Source organism: Periophthalmus magnuspinnatus, chromosome 22 (assembly GCF_009829125.3).
Source record: "Periophthalmus magnuspinnatus isolate fPerMag1 chromosome 22, fPerMag1.2.pri, whole genome shotgun sequence".
NCBI lineage: Eukaryota > Metazoa > Chordata > Actinopteri > Gobiiformes > Gobiidae > Periophthalmus > Periophthalmus magnuspinnatus.
Genome location: NC_047147.1, coordinates 4,303,538 through 4,330,460, shown reverse-complemented (window position 1 = coordinate 4,330,460; position 26,923 = coordinate 4,303,538). Strand labels below are relative to the sequence as shown.

At 40.0% G+C, this 26,923-nt stretch overlaps 2 protein-coding genes across 3 annotated transcripts; one reads left to right on the top strand and one right to left on the bottom strand.

Moving 5' to 3' along the window:
• Positions 1-542: 542 nt before the first annotated feature.
• Positions 543-9,195, bottom strand: LOC117390064 (activator of 90 kDa heat shock protein ATPase homolog 1-like). Its single transcript, XM_033987700.2, has 9 exons — positions 8,945-9,195; positions 6,803-6,993; positions 5,464-5,546; positions 5,278-5,395; positions 5,097-5,188; positions 4,891-5,019; positions 3,342-3,443; positions 3,161-3,212; positions 543-2,325 (listed from the first exon to the last, which is right to left on the bottom strand). Exons 1-9 carry the CDS (start codon positions 9,022-9,024, stop codon positions 2,153-2,155), a joined length of 1,020 nt encoding a protein of 339 aa, XP_033843591.1. The 5' UTR covers positions 9,025-9,195; the 3' UTR covers positions 543-2,152.
• A 2,056-nt stretch (positions 9,196-11,251) lies between these two features.
• Positions 11,252-19,829, top strand: cdca4 (cell division cycle associated 4). Of its 2 annotated transcripts, XM_033987704.2 has the most exons (3): positions 11,252-11,410; positions 16,603-16,721; positions 17,295-18,161. In XM_033987704.2, the coding sequence occupies exon 3, from the start codon at positions 17,304-17,306 to the stop codon at positions 18,099-18,101; it is 798 nt and encodes a 265-aa protein (XP_033843595.1). In that variant the 5' UTR covers positions 11,252-11,410; positions 16,603-16,721; positions 17,295-17,303; the 3' UTR covers positions 18,102-18,161. The 2 variants fall into 2 exon arrangements, with proteins under 2 accessions (XP_033843595.1, XP_055087172.1); XM_055231197.1 differs by lacking the exon at positions 16,603-16,721 and having other exon boundaries at positions 17,295-19,829.
• Positions 19,830-26,923: the final 7,094 nt, after the last annotated feature.

The following is a 26,923-nucleotide window of genomic DNA, read 5'->3' as shown; positions in this document are numbered from 1 at the left end:
TGACCCTTTCATATTTGTGTATTAATATTATTTATGTTATGAAATTTGGCTAATATTATAATTTATGGTAAAGAAGTGGAGTTATTTTCCAGTACTAATACATGTGCAGTACCTTTGTCGAGCACCAGGGGGCAGTGACGCATTGCCTGGAAATGGCAGCTCTTTATTTTTTTTTGTTTTAAGGAAAATATAGGTGAATTTCATTTTTTGTTTTGAATTTTGAATTTGTTAAATAGAAAAAAGTTTCCATTAATGTAGATAGAACGAACGTTTACGTTTGGCTAAAAAGTAGATTTTTGTTTCGATATAAACAAGATGTATAAAGTGTGTTTGTACTTGAATCCTCTTTAAAACCTTAGTGCTTCTTATGCTAAATTTTGTTTTGCGTTTAGCTTTTAAAGCACTTGTAAATATGGGTTTTAGAGACTGAAAACGAATGAAATGTAAATAAGGATCAAATAAAGCTAACGATTTTGTGGATTGAAAAATGTGAAGTTATGAACTGAATTGTTGTGCTCACGTAAATAAAACCAAAAAGCAGATATTGTTGTTTATTCCCAAATATTCTTTGTACATTTGTGAAGCTTTAACTGAAAATATTTTAACGGTTTGACTCGCGTTAGCATCAGCGCTAATGTTAACGCTGATGCTAATGCTAGCTCTAGCTCACCCGCAAATCTCGCATTTTACACAAATATGAGTCAATCAATGCGTGAAAAGACACATTTGGGAGAAAGAAACAAAATGGCTGTACACTAAAGGTGAACTGTTGTAAACAACCTCAAAGTTATTGAAGATTTAATGGGATTGTATGGAAATTAGTTTAATGTATCCGGTTTGTGGACACGGTCTATAGTATTAAAGGGTCAATATTAGACTGTTCTCTGAGCTGTTATGTTTCCTTACCACAAACGTGTGAATGAAACAAAACATAACTCCAGGTCTGTTTTGAGGCGATAACAACATTATAACATGACTTAAAGCTCACAAGTCAGCTTTGTGTAATTTAGGACTTTAAAACATTCTTTGTTCATTATCTATAAAGTGTAATCATACTGCATGTTACTTAAGCCAATACCATAAGATTAATATTTCAGACATTTTTAACCTAAGCATTGGTCATAAGTAGCAAGTAACGCAGAATGGGTGTTGAAATAACGCTACAAATGCTGTTTATGTGCCTTTGAGCAAGATGCTTCACCCACACAGCCTTCTGCATTATTCCTGGTCCCGTTCATGTTAAATGTTTGAGAGCATCTTTATTTCAAACAAACTTCGTATGTCCATTTGTTATACAATACATTTTAATAATATTGCATTCAGTTTATACAGTACGTTCTGGACACTCGAGGCTTTACATTGCATTGCTGTAATCTACTGTAGCCACAGCTGCCCTGGGGCTTACTCATGAATACTTGCATTTCGGCCCATTTTGGTGAACAGTAAAGGGGAGACTAGAACCAAGCCTTGAATATTATTTTTAATATTACTTTACTGAGCCTAGGACTGGTCAGAACAAACGGGCCATATTTGAATTACAGACTAGTCGAGACGTTGTGTTGCTAATGCTAAGTGAGCTAGCTTTGTACAGAATATAGCCTGTTAAACTCCTGAGTGCTACAGTAAATTATTAGTCCAGCCGGCCCACACGTATTCACATACTAACGCTTACATTTCATAGATTTGTCACAGATTCATTCATTTAATTATAGCAGTGGCTTTTGCATCAAAGTGAGGTATTGACACTAATGTTCCATACAACCCCATTTTAAATAAAAAAAACAACTGTCCTTTCTCCACTGGGTCGACCCAAAAGACAAACATGCAAAACTACAGAACTACAGCAGTGAACAAAATACATCGTCAAAGCAACAATTTTGAACGCCAATTAGTGAGTGGTTCAAATATAGACTTGATTTTCATTCTTCTCACTCGTTCCCTCGTTCTGACGCCCTAAAAGGCACAGATCCTTCTGGAAAAATATCAGAACAGTTTAAATACAAATTAAAACATTTACACATAAACAGATGGGTGAACGTCTGACTCCCCCCATTTTTCAGTCTCATTTCGGGTAATCCAGCGCGGGACAATTCAAGAATAAGGTTTGTTTTTAAAATCCAAATAAACAGGACAGGAGCAGGAGGTGATGTCATCAGTAAAGTCGAGCTCCAAATCCAAAAGTCATTTTAATGCTCTCAAAGTAGTATCGCTTCCAGCCGTCCTTTGTTCGCTCCTCTTCGTTCTCAGGGACTCCTCTGAACTCCGCCTGCAGCGCCGTCTCACTGCTGCGGTCCACCAGAGTCAGGGAGATGGTGGCGTAATGTTCTAGAGTAAAAAGATATATATAACAGCTAAGACAACTACAAACACAATTACACTAAATTTAAAAATCCCTGTATCAGATTGTTCCCCCATGTATTTGAGCAAAAATCTTGCCCCAGAAGATATATTAGTATATATAAGTAGCTCTTGTCAAAATAAGTCTGCTGTGTGTTGTGCATCTAATTACAAACCATTTTAATAATCAGGAAGTGCACATTAGCATGTATTAGCTGTTAGCTTTACCATCATGGAAACACAGCTGTGGTCTCTGAGTGGTGACAAGTGCTTATAAACTCATTGCTGTGAATAATTATGATGTTCAGAATGCATAAGGTAAGTGAGAAATAACTTTGAACCAAACAGTTTAAAATGAACTAGTTTTCCAACGTTTATAATATGGTTCGGTACAGCACTAGTCATGATTAAAAGGTATTTATAAAGTAAGATGATACTGCAGGTGTTGATTTTGAGGTGTGCAAAATTAGAAATTAAGGCAGCCATAACACTGACACAAAATAAATCCAATGGAAACTTCAAAATAGTATAAGGTTATTTACAGGCAGATTTTAATACATTCATTTTATAATGTCTTAATGTTTTCATTGGGATAATGTAATGATAACTTTCAATTTTTAACCCCCTTATCCTACCAACTTTGTCACCAAAGCTTTTACACTATGACGTAATAACAGCTGTAACCACAAGGGGGAGCCATTGCACCACGTGGCCGCTGTCACCACGCGCTGACGTGTAATGCTGCAGGGCTCGACTCAAATACAAATATTCCACCCTTAAATCATCAGTTTTGTGATGATTATGAGATAAATGTGAAACGTACCACAGGGCCAGTTGTTAAAGCGCCATCTCATCACGATCTTCTCATCAGGGACCTGAGGAAAAGGTCAGAGGTCAGAGAAAAAGGTCAGAGAACTTTGACCTGAGGAAAGGTTCAGATGTGACAGAACTTTGACACTCTGTATGCTGTATGTGTGAGATTTAACCCAAACAGCTGATCTTACCAGGTCTATGAATTCACCGTAAACATTTCCGTCGAGCAGTCGAAACCTGCCGCCTCGTTCTGCCTCCACTGTGGCTGCACATCGAGTGAACGCCTGGACCATCTGAAGAGAAAAGGAAAATAATGTGAGTTTTCATTCAATCTCTGGTTTCTTTAGCTCTAGTGCCTCGGTTAATATCAGACTGTAAAGAAGTGGACTGAGTGAGTGTGACGTCACACACAGCATTTGGCTACAGTCAAATGAAGCTCATCGAGGATAGAGCAGTTATAGGGGCCAATTTGGAGCAGATTTCCATATTTGTAATTCCGACCTTAACTATCATTGCAACCAAAGAGCCAATCAGAAGCGAGGCTGTGAGGGTAATGCCCCATACCACATACACTGCTTGTGTTAATCAAACCTGTTGCTAACGGGAGCAACCTTGGGGAAAGGAGGCGCTGGATTTGTCTGTTATTAATATTTATACCTTGATTTACTGACAATAGTGAAATTAAAACCTCAAGATCATGTAGAGCGGGTTAATATGAACATAGACCAAAATGACGAGTCTGTCAGCAGCAGTTACAGAGAGGGGACACAGTTTACAGTCTACAAAAAGTGAATTGGTGCAAGGGTCGACGATGCCGGAAGCACACCCATGATCATTACTGGTGGCTAGCTGGTTAGCTATGTCCATTTGCATTTCCCTCATGTCATATTCAGAGTGATTCATGCTTTTGCTCTGTTCTCCTTCAGTAAACACCCACTCTGTACTTGTGCTTTGATTAAACTGATTCAACAGTGACGCAAAGCCATTTGTGCCCATAGGGGGGGCTGTTAGCACAGTCCGGCCCTTTGACATACAGTAAGAGGCAAGAGGATTTAAAATATCCACAATATAAAACACTTATCCACAGGTGTCAAAGATTACAGAAGGAAGAAGGGTAAGATGTCGTTTTTAAGTCTCAAAAACAAGATGAACAGAGGTGAAACGTAACGCAGTAAAAGTACCAAAGTACTGTACTTAAGTACACATTTGAGGTATCTGTACTTTACTAACTTTTTATGTGTATACGTTTTACTTTTACTTGACTACATTTGAGAGCAGCATCTGTACTTTCTACTCCACTATATTTTTGAAATGGACTGAAAAATAAAATTCAAGTATTGTTTATTATTGTGAGACCTGAGGGTTTATTTTTAACACATTCTGAATTTGAGCAAAACAAAAATATACAAATAAAAATGTTCAATCAACAACCAATTCAGTTGTTTCTGTTGAACAAAGTTCAGCTAAAATTTTTATCAAAATCACCTTTGAAGCTTTAAAAGACTCAAAATCTGAGTAAAATACTTTTTACTTTAAGTACATTTTAAAAGGGTACTTAAATACTTTTACTCAAGTAGATTTTTTATGTGATACATTTGAGTATTTTTTTTCTCCAGTACTTTTACTTAAAATTCATTCAAATTCATTTCTTCTACCACTGAAGTTGCTATATCATTTCCAGTTGTGTGGTGCCACTGTTTGAGGATTATAGACTTATACATGAGTGAAGTTCTGACTGACCTCTTGGTTTACAAAAGCCCTATAGAGCTCAGAGGGAGACGTCAGGAACGTTTCTTTCATGTTAAATTTACAGGTCGGGATTTTGACTCCCGTGTTTGCAGGAGCTGTCGTGTTACAGGGGCCAGAAATCTGTCAAAAGAGAAATAAGTGAGACAAGAATCATTTATACTTTATATACACTATAACATGTAGAAGATTTGACCCACCTGAGTTCTGTCGCTCTTGGCTTTGGATTGTGAAGTGTTTTGAGTTTTGGACATGCCGTTCGCTGTCGGCAGGATCATTCCTGCAGTAAATTCTGCAACAGGAAAAGTCAAACTTTTCTTCAAACCTTGAATTTGGATTATATCTCCTCAGTTCACTGTGTTACACTGAAGTGGCACACACCTGTTTTTAAATAACCCACGTAGCTGCCCAAAGCCTCTCTCACTTTATCAGCTCCTTCAGTTTTCATCAGCTTCATCAGCGGCGTGTCGGGTTCGTCTTTGTTCAACGACACAGAAATCTAAACAAGAAGTTACAACTTTTTAACTGAACAAACAGACTTTTTATTTACATCAAATACAAACTTACATCGAGGTCCTCCATGTCGTTCTCATCTGATAGATTCGGCACTTCAATGGAGCCTTTAAATTTGATTCCTGATTTTGTTTTTCCTAAAATAAGCAAAAAGACTCATACATTTAGGCGCTCTCTGGATAACAATATGAAGTGCAACAGTTATCAAAGAAAAGGCGCTCTAAGCGAGCACGATTAAACAACCATATTTGGAATTCTGACCGCAAAGAGCCAATACGGAGCAAGACTGTTGGAGGTAACACCTCTTCCCTTAGCTTTGCAACACTGTCAAGCCTGTTGCTAATGCTAGCGGAAGAGACCTTGGGGAAAGAAGGCGCCTGATTTGTCTGTTATTAATGTTTATATCTTGATTTACACACAATGGTGAAATAAAAACCTCAGGAACACAGAAAATGAATTGGGAGCGAGAGCCGATGGAGCTGGAAACGCGCCCATGATCACTTCCTGTTTGAAACGCGGTGGCTAACAGGTTAGCTATGTCTATTTTATATACAGTCTATGCTAGCATTTTAACCATGTCCATTTATATCTACAGTCTATGATTATAATGCACTGCTCTTCACTGAAAATGGTTCACTTTTAAATTTGACCCTTTGTTTGTCTGTGGATGTTCAAAGCTTTAGTTATTTCTGTTTCAGCTGAAGCTAGTCCCTCCTAACAGCAGTTCATTTGTTTACCCGTTGCTATGGTGATGCTCACAACATAGAATAGTGATTAACTGCTGCCAGAACTACCTGTGCGATTATATAGAAATAATGCATGGCACTTTACCATAGAAATCTCATTGATAGTGGTATAAATGTTTTGTTGTGAGCCTAAGCCAAGCCATTAGAAAAAGACTAGCGCTTTAAATAGAAGAGATTATTTTGAGAATTCTATTAAAAAACAAAATAAACAAACAGTTGTACATTATAAAGCCAACTATAGTCACACTAAAATATTCTGCAGTTTCCTTTTAAATCATCATAGGAAAAGTTATGGAAATTGTTTAAATGTTTTCTTGTCTTACACACCTGGCCTGTCACTATAATCACTATATCCACTTATATATTCTGGGCTCAATATTTATCACATGTACATTTCCTATGTGATAATGGGGAGATTTAAGCTATTTTTTTTTACATAAAATGACATGTTTTGAGCTGTAGAAGGTTGAATAAATGGGCTCTATGTCTTTATGTAATTTATCAGGGCTTTTAATGATACAGCACATTTAAAATATCTAATACAGTCCTATTACACAGACATTTACGTATGTAGTTTTTATATAGATTCATTGACAAAAGGTTTTCCTATAGACTAATCTCACCAAACAGCTGCATTAGTGACTCACCGGTCCATGTTGCCTTCAGGTTCCACTCGTAAAAGAAAATGAGTTTGCCTTTGCGGTTGTTTATTGACGCCTCTCCATCACATTTACTGACTTCTGTGATCTCGCACGTCCCCTCCTCGTTCTCCACGCTCAAACCCACCAGCAGCGACTTCAACTTCTCCGACGACCAGTTTGTGGCGTCTCTCTCAGTCCTGCGACCAAACATCACACAATTATTTGTGCAGCAAAAATCATACGCAAATTAATTCAAAGTGCTTTATAGAATAAGAAAGACATTAAAATCACCATACAACAAATCAAAACATAAATAATCAAAAACAAAATGAACATTATAAGAGAAGAGGCAGAATAAAAACCTTTCAGTCATTTGCACAGCTAAACAGAACCGTTTGGAGCCTGGATTTAAACATTGTCAAAGTAGAGGCCTGTCTCACATCTTCAGCAAGATTGTTCCAGGTTTTAGCAGCAGAAAACTGAAACACTGATTCCCCATGTTTAGTCCTGACTCAGAGCACAGGACTTGGGGGGAAAAGTATTGATTAATGTGCATCTTTTGTTGTTGTCTTAATGAGGCTACATTTACATGACAGTGTTAATAGTAGTCTGTCTCTCATTAATGATTCATACTTAATGAATCTCTCCACTGAGCATTTAACACAGAGCAATGTTTTGTTTTTGCCCAGCCCCAATTGAACTAAGTATTGATTTTCTGAATATAAACAAGACAACCTTCACATTAGTGCACATTTAACACAGAATATTGTGACATTTCTTCCTCCAAACTATGGCGTCTGCTCCGGGCCTCATACTATTACTGACAGAGAACTGGCTGTAAGACCATTAAAAAGACTTAAACTGACCATTGATGAAATGACAGTTATATGTGTCTTCAGTCAGGCCTGTCACAATAATCACTATATCAACTTATCGATCAATTCGGGGCTCAATATTGATATATTTATAGATTTTTATCATTTTTGTTATAATACGCTAAAATTTGAGCTTTAGATGGTTGACATAGTAACTTCTGTGGCTGAATCTAAAAATGTGTTTTATAATCTTAAGCATTTTTGTCTCAGTGTGACATTTTAAAATTACAGCTTTCTTTCACTCACACAGATAACATTTGGCAGCAGCAAAACTTATCTGCCATAAATCAAATAAACACAATTACTTCTATTGTCAAAGTCTTATGTTGACAGCACCAATGCAAATACGCCTTAAGAAGATAACAGCTTTGTGCCCCAAGAAAACTGCTCCAGGGCAGTTAATAAAGACACTTCGAGAATTTGCTGTCATAAGTGAAGTGACACAATACAGATGCTGTGATTTATCAGGCAAAACTCAATAATCATCTTCTTAATGAGGCGAAACATTATCAGTGGTACTTCTATTGTCTCATCTTCCCCTTCAAACCTGGATAAGGCAAAATGTCCTTAATATCTCTAATATCCCAATAACACAATAATAAAATATATATAAATAATAAGTGGATATTTTTGGTCATTTTAAAGCCAAAGATGCAGTGGATTCCTAAATTACAATGAAATGCACATCAGGAAGCAGGACTGTTAGCTAGATCTTCGTACAGTCTGTCAAGTTTACAAAAACGTAAAGAGTTTCATGCTAAGTGCTTCATTTAATTAAAACCAACCCAGGCGCTACCTCGAGCTGGTCTGTTGTGTGATATGGCATTGTGTTCCTATGGAGAACCATCTAGAACCGAAGACCACACTGACCAAATATAGTACAAATAATTCATCTATGTAAAGTCACCCACACAGACAATATTCATAAGCGACAGGCCGAAATGATAGAATGAAATGACACTTCTGTTCATTACACTGAAACACGTGCTGTTTTAACTTTAGCCGCTTCATTCCGCTCAGCTGTAGTTAGCCACCGGAGCTAACGGTAAACGAGGTTAGCTCATCAACTTTTCTTTTACACAATTCAATCTATCGCCATTACAAAAACATTTAACTATCCAATGTTTCAATAGCGAGGAGATAATTTGAACTAGCCATTGTGCCAAAATTATACACGGACATTTACAGCTCATTTTATAGCAAAGCGAGCCCAGACTGTACACTTAGCATTAGCCACAATGCTAACATTCAGTGCCCTTTTGGATGTTCTTACCAGTGCCAGTTGTTGACATTTGTGGCATCGGCTCTCTCTTCAACGATCCACCGCGGGTCTCCTTCTCCCCATTTCGCCATGGTGTTGAGTGAATAAACGGGTCGGTTTGTCGCAGTTCGGAGCTGGTCTCTTGCCGGTGGTTGGTCGGCGCACGCTGTTTCCAGAAGCCTCGGCTCCTCCGTTATTTGCACAGCGCAGAAAATGCTCGAAAGGGAACTTTGTGGAAACAGGGCGTTGAAATGGGTCCGACCGGAAACATGAGAGGAATGAAGAAAGGTTCCTTTTGTAGTAGTTGATTAAAAATAATAAATATGTTTGTTTATTTATTTTGTGTATTGGTTAAATGTAATGTTGCTGCATTTTTTAACATTAAAGTTGTTATATTACACAAAATGTATTCTTTTGTGCTTTAAACCATGTTATAATGCTGTTACCTCCTCAAAATCATACCTGGAATTGTGCTTTGTTTCATTCACCCATGTTTGAATAACCCTTTATTAATCTATCTCCACCTTGTGATGTCATAAAATTCAAGTTAACAGGTCCTTTCATTCAATAGAGATTGCCAATTCCAGGTTGGAAATTATCCAGATTATTCCAGTGAAGGTGTATGGAGTTTAAAAACTCACATTGTATTGTATTACCACATAATGACATCACAAGGTGGAACAGAGAGTTTTCAGTCTGAGAGAATAACTAAATGTGCAGGATTTGTGTATTAAACATGTGTGAATGAAACAGGTAGATTACAATATGGATTATTTTTCACATAATGAAGACTGGCCACCTTCAGTATTTAGTGGGGTGATATATTATACTGTTATTTAATGTTAATTAGTCCTCACAAAATAGTACAGTGATTTAGTTTTGGCTTGCATTTATTTACATTGATATTATAAAGGTGCAATATGTAACCTTTCTGCTACCTGCTTGTGTCATCATAGAAGTTATTGCTTTGCTTGGAATGTTTCACAGTTTGACATTAAAGTGATCTATGTCCATGGAGGTAAGACACCACCAGCAGGGCTGGCCTAAGCCTACAGCAACTCTCACATCATCTGAATGTTTAGACAAAAGAATTAGCCACAACCAAAACCAGCCAATGTAATAAACAGACTCACCTGCTGTCACTCTGATATAAGACATCATATATGTCCATATATTCTCCTCCACCAGCTTGTACAGTCCTCACGGTGTATTTAGCCACAGGTGAATGAAAAGAGCCATGTATATACCTGTATGTATAGGGGAAGTGAGTGTCTGCGTGTGTATTAATGCACAGTTTTCAAGATAATATTGAGCAATAAAAATACCTAAACAAACACCTGTAATTGAATGCATAGGGGATAGTTAAGTTAAATACTGTGAAACATTCCAAACAAAGCAACAACATTTCCAAGGAAACAGGCAGGCAGACGTCCCAAGAGAAAAGTTACACAGTATACCTTCAAAGTAACAATAACTGGCTTTAATTTGTATTAAACAGAATGAAGCATCTGTGGTTAAATAGACTGGCTCAATATCATGTAAAATAAGTCCTTACATTACTTTTTGAAGTGTTATTATAATTTAACTCGAATTCCAGAAAAACAAAAACATGTTTGAAGCACAGACTGTATAGTGAAATCTATTGTTGTGACAGCTCCATCTGGTGGTATAATTGAGACACAACAACAAATAGACACGTTCAGTCTGTGCAAGTCAAGAGGATTGAATTTATAATAAGATACCTCAGGGGGTGCTATTTCTTATATGATGGGATTTGAGTCCCCTTTGGCACACCGTGAAAATGAAATTCAAACAGTTAATTTGGACTTTTCTGGTAAATAATAAAAGGTAAAAAAAAAAACCCAAAACAAAACAAACAGCTTTTGCTTGCATTATGTTTATTATTTGATTCCATTGCAAATGTAATGTTGTATTCTTCTTTATGTCCCAGTGTTACGTTTGCACTTTTTGTTTTAGTTTAATTTAAGTCCATCGTTTTTGTTTCTGTTCTGATGTAGAGCAGGGATTTCGTCTTGGTTTAGTTCTGGTTTAGTTTAGTACTAATGCACATGTCTCCTGTTACTATAAACACAACGCCACACAAATTATGTAATGGTAATGTTTAAGACTGAATATGTGTTTTAATATTTGAACATTAATAGTGTCTTTGGGGCCCGTCCACCGCTCTGCCCCCGGCCCCTGTGCACCTCCAGTCCCGCCTCTGGTAGAGGAATCCCAGTCAGATCTGTGTGTGTGGCTCCCCTCCCCCTCCCGTTTCCTCCGGAGCCCTGAGCCCGAGCGCCTCCTCCCTCCAGCCCGCTCCTCACAGCCCGCTCCTCACAGCCCTCCGCCCGCAGCAGCAGCAGCACACGGCGGCCGCAGCTCCTGAAGCCGCGGCGTGAATGATCTCATCCGGACACGATCAGCGCTCCTTTCCCTATGACCGAACCGGGAATAAAATAACACATCACACGCGAGGTGAGTGGGAGGTTTTATACCGATCTGAAGCTCCGTGTTTGTCTGGAGGAGGACGGAGGGAACTTTACGAAGACCCCCAAAAAACCGCGGTGAAAAGTGTTGTTTTTGAGGCAGAGGAGGAGGAGGCTGCCGGCGGCGCGGTGAAGGCTCGCTAAAGGCTAATTATCCTTGTAACACACTTATATTTCCAGACATAAGTGACTATATAAAACATAATCATTAAGAACCTTTTTAATCATTAAAAGCGGACTTTTAAACGCAGGGATATGTCTGAACTAGTCCACTCTTCCCATTCACATAAACAGGCTGGTATTTCCTGCATGACTTCACATGGGGAGCTCTAAAATGGCTTTAGCGTCTTCATTTTTTCTTATAAATCATATTTTTGACTTTGCTTAATACTTGTGCCAGACATTTAACCCTAAAACGTGACTTTTGATTTAAATAGTCTAATGTAAAATAATGATTATGGAAGTGGCGCTCTAAAAGCTGCTGTAAAGTCCGTGTTCTAATGTGTTGCTATGGTTTCACAAAGGGGAAATCTCATATTCTTGTTAAAAATGTCGTTTTTAGGCCTCGGTAGTGCTAGCATAGCCGTGCTTGTTAGCTTCTAGCGCAAAATGGCCTCATTGTCGCTCGGTTTCTCAGATGCCGAAAAGACAAAAGCATGCGGCAGTCACGGCGAGCGGCGCAAACGGCTGTAAACCCGCTTATTTCACCGGGACAGTGGCATTAAACACACTTCTCCACGTTTAACACAAAAACACCAGTGTGGGACTCAAATGTGGCGGGGTTTGACTTTATTTGTTCATTTAGAAAAGCTCGAAAGTGCCGCGGTGGGGGATGGGCCGCTGTGAGGAGCCATTGACGTAAAGCGGGATGCATTTTGTTTGGTTTGAGGCTCACAGCTGCCCTGAGCCTGGAGACCTTTGTTTATCCAGATATTTTACTTTTATTAACATCACACTGCGTTATCAGGACTGTAGTTTCTGACCCAGTTTTGGCACGGGTTTCCCTTTTTTTAATGGTCTGGGTTTGATTTGGGGTTTTGTAATTTTAGTGGTCAATTCTTAGACGTATTGTCCTGTTTTAAATGCTAACCAGCTGCTCCCAGGTTGAAGTAGTAAAAAAGGAGCTGTCACACAAACTCCTGCTGCAGTTTGGGATGTTCAAATGAGGCTTTCACATTAGCTTACATCTAACAGTCTGCCTACAAAATGAAAGTAAATCTGTAAGTTTGTAAATCATAATGGTATATTTCCTTTTATTTGACCCTTGTATAAGCTTTTTTTTGTGTAGGACCCAACATCTTGTCCATATCTTATCATCAAATTGTAAGTTGTGAATGTGTAGTTAATTAAATGTTTGGTGTCTTTTTTTAGAATATTGTTTTAGTGTGTGTGACTTGCTCCTATCTGCTTTTTCAATGTGGGAGTCAATTCTATCAGTCATAAATGAGAACTAATGCTAAAATCATTACTAAACAAATGTTGACGTTAATATAGCCTAAGATTTGGACACAGGATGCACAAAATAAACTCATCTGAAATCTGTTGCCTGTAATAATGTACATCAGATAATAATGAGTCTATTGTCTGACCATAGAATGCTAATTTAAACTTCACTTATGTAAAACCTCCAATCCCCATCAGACTGTGGTACTCTTTTGCTTGGTTGTAGCTGATATTGTGATAAACACATGCATTTTACTTTCATTTCTAGTCTTGCATTGACCTGCTCTGCCTTAGTCACTTCCTGCCTTGTGTTTTGAACCCTCTTTTTAAATGTCACTTGCTAAATCCAATAACTTTGCATTTTTACAGGAAAGAGCTACACTTTGTTTTGTTTTTTTGGGGTGGTTTAACAAAGCGTCCCTGTCATGGTGAGAATGAGTTCAACTGCCAGACTAAGAGCTGTGTCATAATTATGAATATTTAATGTGGACAATGTTGTAACTGCCACAGAAGTGTCAGGGAACGAAAATTTATTTAAGCTTTGAAATATGTCAGTGTTAAATAGTTGTTAAAGGGCCTATATTACGCTATTTATAATGTTTACTCATCACAAACAGACCTGGAGTTGTGTTTTGTTTCGTTCACACGTTTAACACACAAACTCTGCATATTTAGGCTGAGTTCTTCTCTCAAACTGAAAACACTCTGTTCTACCCTGTGATGTCATCATGTGGTAATACAGGAAGTGCTAGACTGTGTTTTTGAACAGACTGAACTGAACTAAACTAAAGGTCAAAGGACCTGTTAACTTAAACGACCACTTCATGACATCACAAGGTGGAACAGAGCATTTTGAGCTTTGGAGATGTTTGAGTAATCCTTTATTATTAGTCTAGATGTGTGAATGAAACAAAACACAACTCCAGATATGTTTTTGAGGAAGTGACAAGAGTCCATTTTGTGTAATATAGGACCTTAAGTAGTTATAATCTAATCTGCATAACATGTATTATTTAGATGTATAGATTTAGACATTGTGACAGGGTAAAACTAGACATTTATAATTTGGTACAAAATGAGATGTAGTTTTAAAATAATCTACTAGTTTTGATATGTTTACAATGTTTAATCCAGTCACGTGTCGTTATTGGAGCTAGAACCGGTTCTATTGTTACTGCATACTTGATGGACTGCCTTCACTTTCCACCTATCCACATTTTTAACGCTCAGTATCAGGTCAGATCAGTGTTCATGGAGAGCAAACGATACAAAATATCAATATTGCTTAGATAATCTTACAGTAATGTGTGGATAACATTTCAGACTAAGATGGTTGAAGTGTAGAGCTAAAATCCTAAGATAAAATTGGGTATTGGCAAAGAACTGAAAACTTGTTAAAGGTCCTATATTGCACAAATTTGACTCTTGTAGCTTTAATCCATGTTCTAATGCTGTTCCTTCTCAAAACAGACGAGGAGTTGTTTTGTTTCATTCACACATGTTTGAGTAACACTTTATTATTAGTCTGTCTACATCTCTGAAGCTCAAAATGCTCTGTTCCACCTTGTGATGTCATGAAGTGGTAATTTTCAAGTTAACAGCTCCTTTTACCTTTAGTTCAGTAAAGAGAGGGCTAAAGTGATCCAAATGATTCTAGTGAAGGTGTGTGAAGTTTAAAAACACAGTGGAGCACTTCCTGCATTACCACATGGCATCACAAGGTGGAACAGAGTGTTTTCAGTTTGAGAGAAGAGTCTAAATATGCAGGGTTAAACATGTGCGAATGAAACAAAACACAACTCCAGGTCTGTTTGGTCTAATGTTGTTTCCTCATCACAGAGATCAGAGAATAGTGTAATATGGGCTCTTTAAATAAATGTTTGGCGTTTGCTGTGATGCTCGGCCTCTACACCGGCTCATAACCTTTACGTGTCTTGCAGTATTCAGTGGTTTAGTTGCATCATCCACGAGACACGAGACGCAATGTTTGTCTGGTTCTGCGACCCAATCAAAGTGAAACCACAGCCCCTTTAGTCCCGATCGATCTGTTTGAAAATAAATGAACTTACCCAAATAACTGACTTGAATCATACCCCATTTATTTCCATGTAAGGTGAATTTTGTGAGATTTTAACATAATCTTTGTATTTTCCTGACTCATTTGTGTGATTCTGTGTCTTGTCTTTAGGGAGATAGTGCTGTCTTATTCAACAGGGCTCACTACACAATGAGGATACCATTCGACCATAATCGTTTTCTCATCTTTTGTATTTTAGATCTCCAGGCGCCATGGCTTTTGAAAAATGACTTTTCCCCTGTATTCTGTCCCCTGTCAGGACCCGTAACTCTATGCAAACCAGGACCCACAGGCGCCGCTCTATAGGCTGCACATTTAATATTTACCTACAGAACTGTTCAGGTTCAGATCATTTTTGTTCAGTTTTTCTTAATACTTTAGACTGATTTTTCTGTACAGTGCTGATCATTGTGAGGCCTGTTGGTGTTTTGGAGCTGGTTGTAAAATGTGTTCTATGTAATGTGATTTGTAATGATGCTTTGGGTTTGGCAGTGAATCGGAAGATGAGGCTTCGTGCCATAATGTTAGCTTGATTTTTGTGACATTTTTGTAAACTGGAGAATAAAACACTGCCCCAGGGCTAAAGTGCCGTAACTACAGGGCAAACAGATTCTTTTGGTTTCTGAATGAACTTTTAAATGAAAACGTCACAGACCAAGGCTGATGATAAATATATTTTTTACAACTGCAAAAACTGAAACAAAGGTCTGAGTGTGGAGAAAAGTGAACTACGAAATGCCCAGTATGGGGCGCTAACCCCCTCCACTATTTTTGTTTTTAATGAATGAAATTGAACAGTGTTGTAGAATAATATTTATAATTAATCTTATTTTTTTTATTTCTTTAAATTACATTTGTTTTGCCAGGTTCAGTCGTGTTACAGCAGGGCTCGTCAAGTTTAAAAGTTTTTGGTTTTAATTTGGGGTAATCAGAAATGGTTCATGTTGTAACAGGTTGAAATGCCCGGGTTTAACTGCTATACTTACTGTACTGCAGCAGACTGGAGCTCTGTTCACTGTGTATTTTTCTCCATTTTGTGATGCCTTTTTAAAAATAGAGACCTGAAACAGTGCGCTCATTGAGCTGAAGCCCCGCCCACAGGTTTTACAGAGGAGACGCAGCCGGACACTCGCTCTTTATCTGTCTAATGGAAAATGAAATGCCACAGGCCTCTGTTCAAAGCTGTATATTTACTCGCATCAGGCTATTTTTGGACAGTCAGATGGCTTCAGATCTGGCAACGTACTTTTTTACTCCACGAAAGACATATGTTTTTAAAGTGGTGTGTTATAAGGAAGTTGACACCATTTTCTTCCTTTCCCCAGTGAAAAGAGTGAAAATCTGGTTCTTCTAGTTTTAAGCGTGCCGTGTGTAGACTGAGTAACCCGATCCCTGTGGTAGAAGCCAGTGGATAACGGAGGTGTATTGTTCCCTGAATGTAACTGCTTTCTTCTTGTCACCTTTTCCTTGTAAAAGCACTTTTTTACTGATTTGTTGGACTATTTTTAATCACAGGTGACAGTTGGAAACATAATTGTGTTTTTGTTGTTTTTAACTTGGTCTCTCTATCTCGTCTGTCTAAACTCTGATGCAGCGTTGCCTTTAGTTGTGCTATTTTGGGGCTCAGTGGTCTGTTTAAAGTGTGGTGTTCCGCCCAGCAGGAGTCTTGCCTGAGACTGGCCTAAAATGGGCAGAAATGGTGCTGAACTAAAGCCGCTTGTCGCTCAAACAAAAGGGGACCGAGCTGCTATGCTAATGCCTGTGCCTCTCAAAAGGAAAGGTATAGCAAACTTTAAGAAAAGCCACAAATTCACTTTACTCTGTTTAGTCTCACACATGTGCAGCGTTTAAAGGGCTGGGACGCATTGTCAGGAGGAGCCATTTACTGTTTTATATCAATATACTGTCACACTGGTTTGGAAAAACAGACTTGAATCATTCTCTATTTATAAATGTTTAGTTTCGCCCCGTCTTTGGCCACCAGGGGGGAGTACACACATCGTGCACACAAAACTGTTAAAAATATTATTTCTATTTTAACTGTATGAATGGATATAAGGGGCCACAGTAACAGCTCTGGGGCAGTCGTCGTTTAAGGCGGCGCTCGGGTCAGCGTGGCCTTGTCCAAACCAGAGTGACCTCTACACACTGGACTGAACAATGCTCCTATAACTTTAAACCTGTGCAGCTCATGTTGAAACAGAAATAGTGACACATAGCCTCATTATGTCACATTACATTATTAATTACATGGCACTTACTGCTTCACTAGCTGTACTCACACTGTGTTTGTTTGTGTGAATGTTCCTCAGTGTGGCTTTGTTTCTAACTGTCTCTTTCTCTCATGTCGCAGACACACACCATGTTCCCGAAGGGCACCAAGCGTAAGTTCACAGACGGAGAGGAGGCGGCTCCCGGCGAGGCCCCGGGCCCCACAGCCAGAGCGCTGTCTTCTGCCTACAGCCTCCAGAGGCAGTCTCTGCTGGACATGTCCCTGATCAAACTGCAGCTGTGCCACATGCTGGTGGAGCCCAACCTCTGCCGCTCCGTCCTCATCGCCAACACAGTGAGGCAGATCCAAGAGGAGATGACCCAGGACGGCACCTGGCACATCATGACCCAGGCCCTGTCCCAGTGCCCCTCCGACAGACTAGTGGCCAGTGAGGTGCTCTGCAGGCAGGACCCAGCCATGCTGAGTCCTAAACCTGTGCCCTCTGCTCTGGAGCGGAGTCTACAGGAGGAAGGCTACCAGGAGGAAGTGGTGATGGAAGAGGATGGCCCGGCCGCTCCCGGCCCTCCGCTGGATGGGGCCGCATACCTGGGCCCCTTTAGCTCATCGTGGGACGAGGAGGAGGAGGCAGAGGAGGAGGAGGACAGTGAGGAGAGTGTGTCTGAGCCAGAGGAGGAGCCCAGGACGGAGCAGGTTTTTGGGACTTTTGAGATCAAACAGCCTCCGGCCGACCCGGCTTTGGAGGAGCTGTTCTCAGACGTGGACCCGTCCTACTATGACCTGGACACTGTGCTGATGCAGAGCCCAAAGATGGGCCCCTATGACCTTCTAGAGTCTCTGTCCCACAGCCCTGCGCTCGGCTCCACAAACAGCTGCCGCTCAGACCTCAACGAACTGGACCACATCATGGAAATCATAGTGGGCTCCTGAGGGCCGCTCCTGAGGGCCGCTCCTGAGGGCCGCTCCTGAGGGCCGGCTTCCGAGGGCCGGCTTCCGAGGGCCGGCTTCCGAGGGCCGGCTTCCGAGGGCCGGCTTCCGAGGGCCGGCTTCCGAGGGCCGGCTTCCGAGGGCCGGCTTCCGAGGGCCGGCTTCCGAGGGCCGGCTTCCGAGGGCCGGCTTCCGAGGGCCGGCTTCCGAGGGCCGGCTTCCGAGGGCCGGCTTCCGAGGGCCGGCTTCCGAGGGCCGGTTCTTGGAGGCCGGCTCCTGGGGGCCGCTGCTGTTACAGATGTCACAGTTTGTAGACAAAGTGGGAAATGGACTGAGAGATTTGGCTCTGAGAGCTGTGTTCGTACCTGGCAGGTAGCTAATATTATTCACACAGTGGGGCTGGGCTGGGCCGAAGGTGAAATTCTTACTGGTTTGTGGTTTACACAAAAACCTGGTGTGAGATTTGGATATCCCTGTATGTGCAGTATGCAAACACACACAGCACTTGCAAATGCAACAGTTGCATTTGAACCTCAGATTTGTTTTATAAATAATGTTATATAAAACATTTTAAATGCATCATTTGCATATCGCTGCAAACGGCGCTGTAAACGGTTTGATAAAGTTTACATAGTCATGGTTTAAATGTAGATGTTTTAATGTTTTAAGCCTCACGGTTCTGCCCAGCCCTGCTCAGGCCTCTGGGTCAGTTAGTTTCCTACATTGTCATTGGATCCAAAAGGCGGTGATAATTACACGTGTTTGTTTCATGTTTACGGCTCGTCTCTCATACTTGTCCTGCGGGGCTCTGCCTTTCTGTCTCTATTTATTATTACATGAACTGAGGAACAATTTACACTACATCCGACACAGAACAAATTGTAAATCCAAATCTATGAATCGATGCATATTTTCCTAAAGATTTGAGCAATTATGAATGGATTCTATGTATATGTACGTAAATGTATATAGAAATATATTTTTTTGCATTATACAGCTGGGGGATTTTGCAAGTATCGTTTGATATTATTATTATTTTGTTCCCTGCCAGGCCGTTTTTAAGATTTTAATGTAGCCAGACTCGAGTGTCTTCCCATGGTTTGGTAAAGTGTCTTCTGTGGCACGGGCACATTTTTAAGGCGCTGTTTGGTTTGACGTTGGAGCTTTACACAGACCCTGCTCTTCACAAACACGTTATTCTCACATTCGGAGACTCCAGGTGAAAACTGCATCAAACGTGTTTAAACCTGTCTAACTTATTCTATTATTTATTTTGTATTTATTTTATCTCGGTACACGCTTCACCATTTTCACAAAACACATTGAAAACGCCCCATTGAGACGATTCCCTCTGTTTTTGAACCTATTTATTCATGACGTTTGTTTTGAGAATATCCGGGTTACTATGGAATCACTATGCAGCTGTCAGTTCAAAATGATTGTACAAACCTTATGCAAACAGATGCCTTTGTCCTGAAGATGTGGAAAACTCTAAATTGTTCCTTAATTTTGTGATGAAGAGATGAAACTCAGGCAAACAGAAACAGTATTAGGACACGCTTGACCTTTGACCTTACCGCTACACTCCTGAAGGATGTCACATGGTCTGAATGGGAGCTAGATCTTCAAAGACTTTAATTACTGTTGTATAATGTATGCATTTTTTATATTAAGGAAAAACATCGCAGCATCTTTGTAAATATTTTTTATAATAAAAGGTGCAAATATGAACCGTGTGGACACTTACTCTAACACGAGGGTTTCGTGGTTGGTGGTGGTGGTGGTGCGGGTGGGTGGTGGTGGTGGGGCGGGTGGTAGGTGCCAGCTGCAAGCTCAGAATATGTTATGTCCTTGGGCAAGACTCTTCATCCATGTTGCCACTTAAGTAACAGTATTAAACTAGAAGGGTGTCTGACCAGAGGGGGGCAGTACTAGTTATATTTACTTAGAAAAGTACAATCTCTTTATAAAGTTACCTAACAGCATACTTTTACTCCTAATATTTTTATTGAAGTACCAGTACTCTTACTCAAGTAATATGCAGTACAGAGTAACCATACTCTTACTCGGGTTAAAGTTGTGTTCCTCGATCCTCTGAGTGAGTCTAAAGTGACTGGAGCTTTATGTAACAATATGAAATGATTTGAACATTTGTGTTTCTGGCTCCTTCAGACATGATTTAGTTTGGCTCATTTTTGTGTCTCTTTGAAAATATCAAATTTTGTGACTTTCTTATTTCATGTTTTGTCACATTCACCAAAATTATAAATCAGATGTTACATCTCAACAGTTACTCAACTTGCTCGGGTAGTACTTTTTTCAAATACTTTTTTACTTTCACTTGAGTGATTTCTTGGACCTCTACTTTGCATTCTACTTGAGTAATATTATTCTGAAGAGTACAGTTGTTGGCTCCTCCCCCTCTGCTGTGGGACTGGAGCGGTGTGGCACCAACCCACAAAAACCCACTAAAAATAAAACTGTAAAATTGGTTAAATCTTCACGTCTGAGATTTGACATCGTCTTTAAGCAGTAAAAACAGATGCGTTTAATGCCCTAAATGGGAACCCTCAAGGCATATGCCACATCTCCATGGAAACAAGTGAGTGGCCAAACCTCCACCATTTTGTTTAGTTTATTATTTTAAATGTATCACATATTTGTTCATCTAATAGTTTTTGTTTATTATAGCAATGATTTGAAGTTAATTTAGTACAAACAGAAAAAAAGGTACATTTTTTTCCACTTTCAAGGCCCAAAGCGCTTTACACCAAGGAACCACTCACACATTCACAGGGGGCGAGGTGGGAAGTGTTTTGCCCAAGGACACAATGACAGCATTCATCTGTGGGAGCTGGAATCGCACGGCCAACCTGTGGGTCAATGGTTCTGACCACTTACAGATCAGCGGCCAAACGCTCTTCTAACTGAGCCACCGTCTCCTTTCACATTCAGTCACATTAAACACGCCTCTGAACACGGCTAAAGAACAGAGTCTAAGGCAGGAGCTCAGAACATGACTGCTCATTGTTTTAGTGAAAACATATATTTTCTGAAACATGGCAGCAGTTTGTTTCCTCCGCTCACATGCTCTCACATGATCAGCCTTGGCCTTCAACAACAATGCAGCCATTTTGTCCCGTGTTCTTTCACCTCTGAAGTGAAACCAGAACGAGCCAAACTCCAGACTCTAAACAGACCTCAGCTCACACCAGTGTTTGTTATGTATGAGCCAGATCTGGGATAAAACTGTGAAAAGGTATATGGAGATTTTGGCTTACTGCGCACACTGGCCCCCAGCCAAACCCAGGTCCCTCCGGTTAAAGATTAATGGCGTCTCGGTGATTCAGCAGAACAGTCCGAGGGCAGACGCTCACAACAGAGAAGAAAAAAAAACACATGGGACAGTGTCATGTTGTAATACTGACTCTACAGCAGCGGTCCCTCATCATCACCTCACTCAAACTTGTATTCTGGTTCATGTTTGAGTTATAGACCTGCCATGATACTCACTATATCCACCTGGAACCTGGACACACATATTTGGGGGGGTCAGTATTTAACGTAAGTACTTTTTCTGTGCAAACGTGGAGAATTTCTGTTGTAAAACGACGAGACTGGAGCTGTAGAGAGGTGAAAAAGTGCATTTTGTGGCTAATTCCTATTTATTTGTTGTGTCTTTTAACGATACGGTCTAAAGTATTGTTAAAGGTTCACTAGGAGAGTCCTGCTTCATACAGAGAAATAAAGTAGTTTCAGTATTATCGTTTATCGCGATATTTCTCTGTAAATCGAACTTCAAAATGTGTCACAGAGACGGGCCTGTTGAGTTAGCATGCATTCAGTCATACTAGTTTCCAGTTTTAGGTGTCTTCTGGGACAGTTCAGGTGCATTTGGTGGTATTCAGAGTACAGTTACTTCACTAAAATCAAAAGAACACATTGAGTTTTTTGGATGATGTGATGTGGGCTTCAAACTGCACAGAAATATAAACCCTTGTGGTGAGGCAGGTGAGGCTTTTCCTTCTCCAATGTGTGATAAACAAACAGAACAAACACTGAAACCAACATAAAGCTGTTTTTATCATATGTTGTGTCTTGACTGTGTGAATACAACTCCATCTAAAAGTATTTTAAGTATTCAGAGCATAGTACTCTGATTGGACCATGTACCAGAACACTTAACGAAACACATTTTACTTCAGTATTCTGTAACTAAGTACATTTTCACACTATTGTCCCCCTCAAAGGTTTTCACCTACCGCAAGGCTGTTAAACTCAAACTCAAAGTGGCCAAAATTAAAAACTGAGACAATTCCATGGGGCAAACTCAATATTTATTGTAAAATTTTTTGCTGCACCTGATGTATAAGATTTAACCTTTTCATATGAAAATAAACATTTGTTTAGCTTAAACACAAAACCTGGAACAGCTTAAGTTTGATATTACAAACATATGAGAAATTAAAATGGAAATAAAAGACACAGTAGTATTAATTTCTCATTTAAATATATATAATCATATAAAATAAATTATTTCTCTCTCTGTAGTCTCTCAAGTTCCTTTTTAAAGTTAATCTTTTTTCACAAGCCAACTGCAAAAAAAACCCACAAAAATCAATCATTTCATTCACTGAAAATTCAGCTTTCACACTATTAACAGTCTATGTCTTGGAGTAGAAAAACTGCATAGAGAAAACAAATATTCAAGCTCAATTTGCTACACTGATTTACTCTGTGTATTGCTCTCGACTGCGGGCCAGCGTACTAGCAAAGCATGCTGGGATTTGTAGTACATGCGCTATATACCGGTGGGCCAGCTCTAATGCACATTTGATATGATCTCACGGGCCAAATATAATCACACCATGGGCCAGAATTGGCCCCCGGGCCTTAGTTTGACATATGTGACCTGTCCCCTACCTCTGCCTACTTACCTGTATTTACGTGCATTTATTTAAGGCAAAAAAATCTGACACAGACTGTTGTTCAAAAATGTCTTGTGGTCATTTTACATTTTTCATATTTAAAAGTAAATCTGCTTAATAAAACTTAAAGGGACAGAGAAAGAACCAGGGGCCAGGACTTGAACGATAACGTCATATTTTGACACCGTGATTTTCCACCTTCAAGGCTCAAAGCACTTTACATCAAGAACCACTCACCCATTCACACACATATTCACACACCAGAGTACACAGACACTGGGGGCGAAGTGGGTTAAGTGTCTTGCTCAAGAACACAACAACAGCATTCATCTGTGGGAGCTGGAATTGTGGCGTCAACTCTCAGATCAGTGGACAAACGTGCTACCAACTGAGCCACTGTCGCCCATAGGAACAAGAAAGACTAAGATAGGAACTACAAAACACTCATACGCTGTAAAACCACACACACCATCTACCAAATATGCTGACGTTGTGTCCTTGAGCAAGACACTTCGCTCATCTTGCCAGAATGTGTTTGTGGCTTTATGATTGTTGGCAAATGGCAGAAACTTGTCAGACTTGTAGAGAGAAGTATAACTCAGAGCCATTTGTGTGAATGTTTAGGTCCAGAGCCAAGGAGCAAAGGTAGAAGTCATTAGAGACGTGGTATTTATAGTGGCAGCACTTTGCATTTAGCAGAGTCATAAAAACACTTCTGTATCGTTCTGACGACAGTTACGCCTTACACGGTTTTATGAATGTACAACACTTAGAAAACAACAGCGTCCCTCCATAATTCTCTACAAAAGTCTAAAAACAGCCTGGAACCATAGACTTTACATATAAATAGATATAGCTAACCTGCTAGCTGTTGCGTTTCAAACAGAAAGTGATCATGGACGCACTTCTGGTTCAGTCGACTCTGGCTCCAATTCACTTTCTATTGAAAAACTGTGTCTCCTCTCTCTGTAACTGCTGCTGTCAGACTCGTCACTTCGGTCTTAAATGTTCGTATTAACCCGCTCTACATGATCCTGGGGTTTTTACTTCACCATTAATAACAGACAAATCAGGCGCCTTCTTTCCCCGAGGTCGCTCCTACTAGCGTTAGCAACAGGTTTGATAGACAGTGTTGTTAAGTGCCCACTCCCTGCTAAACCAGCATTGTGGGCCGGAAGGGGTGTTACCTTCATCAGCCTCACTCTGGATTGGCTCTTTAGTTGCTATGATACTCGCTGTTGGAATTCCAAATATGGAACTCTCTCCACATTTGCCGCTATAGCTGCTCTAGCCTCGATGAGCTTCATTTGACTTGAGCTGAACGCTGTGGGTGACGTCACACTCACTTAGTCTGTGCCTGGAACATACATACCATACATAGATTTGTTTTGCCGCTCACAGGCCAGTCACAATAACACATTTTGAAGTACAATATACTGCTGAAGTAAATATAGACGATAAATGATGATATTGAAACCAAAACATAAAGCAGAAATATGTCAAAACACGATTCTAAATGTAAAATATTGTTGAAAAAATGATAAGCTGCAATAAATATATAACAGAATGCAGCACTTACGTAGTTACATAGTTTGTGTCTAGAATGAGTCATAGAAGTTCAAAATCCGACAACCTCCAATAACCTCCAACAACTTCCAAAAACCTTCAACAACCTCCAACAACCTCCAACAAGCTCCACCAACCTCCAACAACCTTCAACAACCTCCAACAACCTTCAACAACCTTCAACAACCTCCAACAACCTTCAACAACCTCCAACAACCTTCAACAACCTCCAAAAAACTCCAACAACCTTCAACAACCTCCAACAACCTCCAACAGCCTCCAACAACCTTCAACAACCTCCAATAACCTCCAACAGCCTCCAACAACCTCCAACAAGCTTCAACAAGCTTCAACAACCTCCAACAACCTTCAACAGCCTCCAACAACCTCCAACAGCCTCCAACAACCTCCAATAGACTCCAACAACCTTCAACAATCTCCAACAACCCCCAACAATGTCCAAGAACCTTCAACAACCTCCAACAACCTTCAACAAGCTCCACCAACCTCTAACAACCTTCAACAACCTCCAACAACGTTCAACAACCTCCAAAAACCTCCAACAAGCTCTAACAACCTTCAACAACCTCCAACAACCTCCAACAGCCTCCAACAACCTCCAATAACCTCCAACAGCCTCCAACAACCTTCAACAACCTCCAATAACCTCCAACAGCCTCCAACAGTCTCCAACAACCTCCGATAACCTTCAACAACCTTCAACAACCTCCAACAGCCTCCAAGAACCTTCAACAACCTCCAACAACCTTCAATAACCTCCAATAACCTCCAACAACCTTCAACAACCTCAAATAACCTCCAATAGCCTCCAACAACCTTCAACCCTCCACAGCTCAGATCTCATCAACAGAAACATAACCACACTGTGCCGGTGCAAAGAAAAGGCCCACGATAAACACTGACCCAAAAATGACCGTTCCATTTGTGTTGAACGTAAAGTTAATATCGTGATTATAGGGACAGGCTTTGTTTCTTAGTTTTGGGAGGAATAATACCTGAGTAACTTTACTTAGAACAGTATTTAGAGACTTCTGACCTCTGACCTCTGGATAAACACGGGGCAGGGTGAGGGTCATTTGTTCTACTACTTATAATGTTAATGATTTATTTTATGCACAGTTTATCATTCTTTGAAAATACTTATCTGATCGATCTTTGTCACGGCTAAAACCTGTAGCTGGTGCACTAAACGACGACTCCTCAGAGCATCACCTGATCAACGGGACAGGTACTGTTTGGGCAGAACATGTGACCAAACATGTTGAAAGAGAGAAGACAGGAAAAAAAGGAAAAAAAGGAAGAACAAAGGAGATCTGTAGATGTAGTGAAAGAGAGGATCAGAGAAGAGGAGCAGAGGAGAGGGTCAGAGGAGCAGAGGAGAGAGGCAGAGGATCAGAGCAGATGGTCAGAGGAGAAGAGGATGCAGAGCAGAGGGTCAGAGCAGAGGATTTTCTACAGAAATTAAAATAAGTGGCGACCATTTTGAATGTATATTCTTGGTGTTCCAGTTCAGTCCCTCTCATGATTGAAGCCTGTGTGAATGTAGCCCTGCACTGTGCATCTGAAATGTACCAAACCACCCAATAATAATAATAATGATGATAATAATAATAATGACAATAATACTAATATTAATACTACTACTACTACTACTACTACTATTAATAATAATAATACATGAAAAAAAAACAAAAAAAAAAACAAAAACGAAAGAAATGTATCTCTATTATTACAATCTTCACATCAGTAATTTATATGTGTGTTTATGGGGTTCAACATTTTGAAGACTTTTTCTCACTCAAAAGATATAATATATAGTTTTAAATTGTTAATCACTATAGTAATTCTCCTAATTTTCCTCATTACTCATTACGTGGACAGGAGGAGTAATAGACCAAAAATAGCAGGAGACATGAAATATTTCCGTTTGTTGAGAAGCTGTAGAAGCAGAAGTGAAGCCGAGGCGCGTCAGGGAAAGAAACACGTGAATGGAGCGTGTCCTTATATGGAGCTCGTCTTCCCCACTGCTTCCTGTCACATGGCTCCGCTTCCTCCTGCGTCATCCGTCCCTTTAACGCGCTGCGTTCATGGACACTAGGGAGATTTCAGGGTTTCTAGATACTTCTCAACTGTCGGGACCTGCAGCTGCATCACTAAACACGTCTCAGTGCGAGACTTATGTAAGAAATGTGCAGAGTTAATTAAACTGAACTAATAACAAACCTCTATAGAAATTTACAGTAGTGTCTTACCCAAGGACACAGTCATCACTATGTTGTGCCAATGGGAGATAATATGTGAACTATATGT

Bases quoted from the DNA above. Each gene is read 5' to 3' on its own strand.
- LOC117390064 (XM_033987700.2), bottom strand. From the start codon at position 9,024: ATGGCGAAATGGGGAGAAGGAGACCCGCGGTGGATCGTTGAAGAGAGA. The intron at 5,547-6,802 runs GTGAGTCACTAA...TGCTTATTTTAG, and splicing joins CCTGAAGGCAACATGGACCG to GAAAAACAAAATCAGGAATC. The intron at 3,213-3,341 runs GTAAGATCAGCT...CCTTTTCCTCAG, and splicing joins ACGGTGAATTCATAGACCTG to GTCCCTGATGAGAAGATCGT.
- cdca4 (XM_055231197.1), top strand. From the start codon at position 17,304: ATGTTCCCGAAGGGCACCAAGCGTAAGTTCACAGACGGAGAGGAGGCG.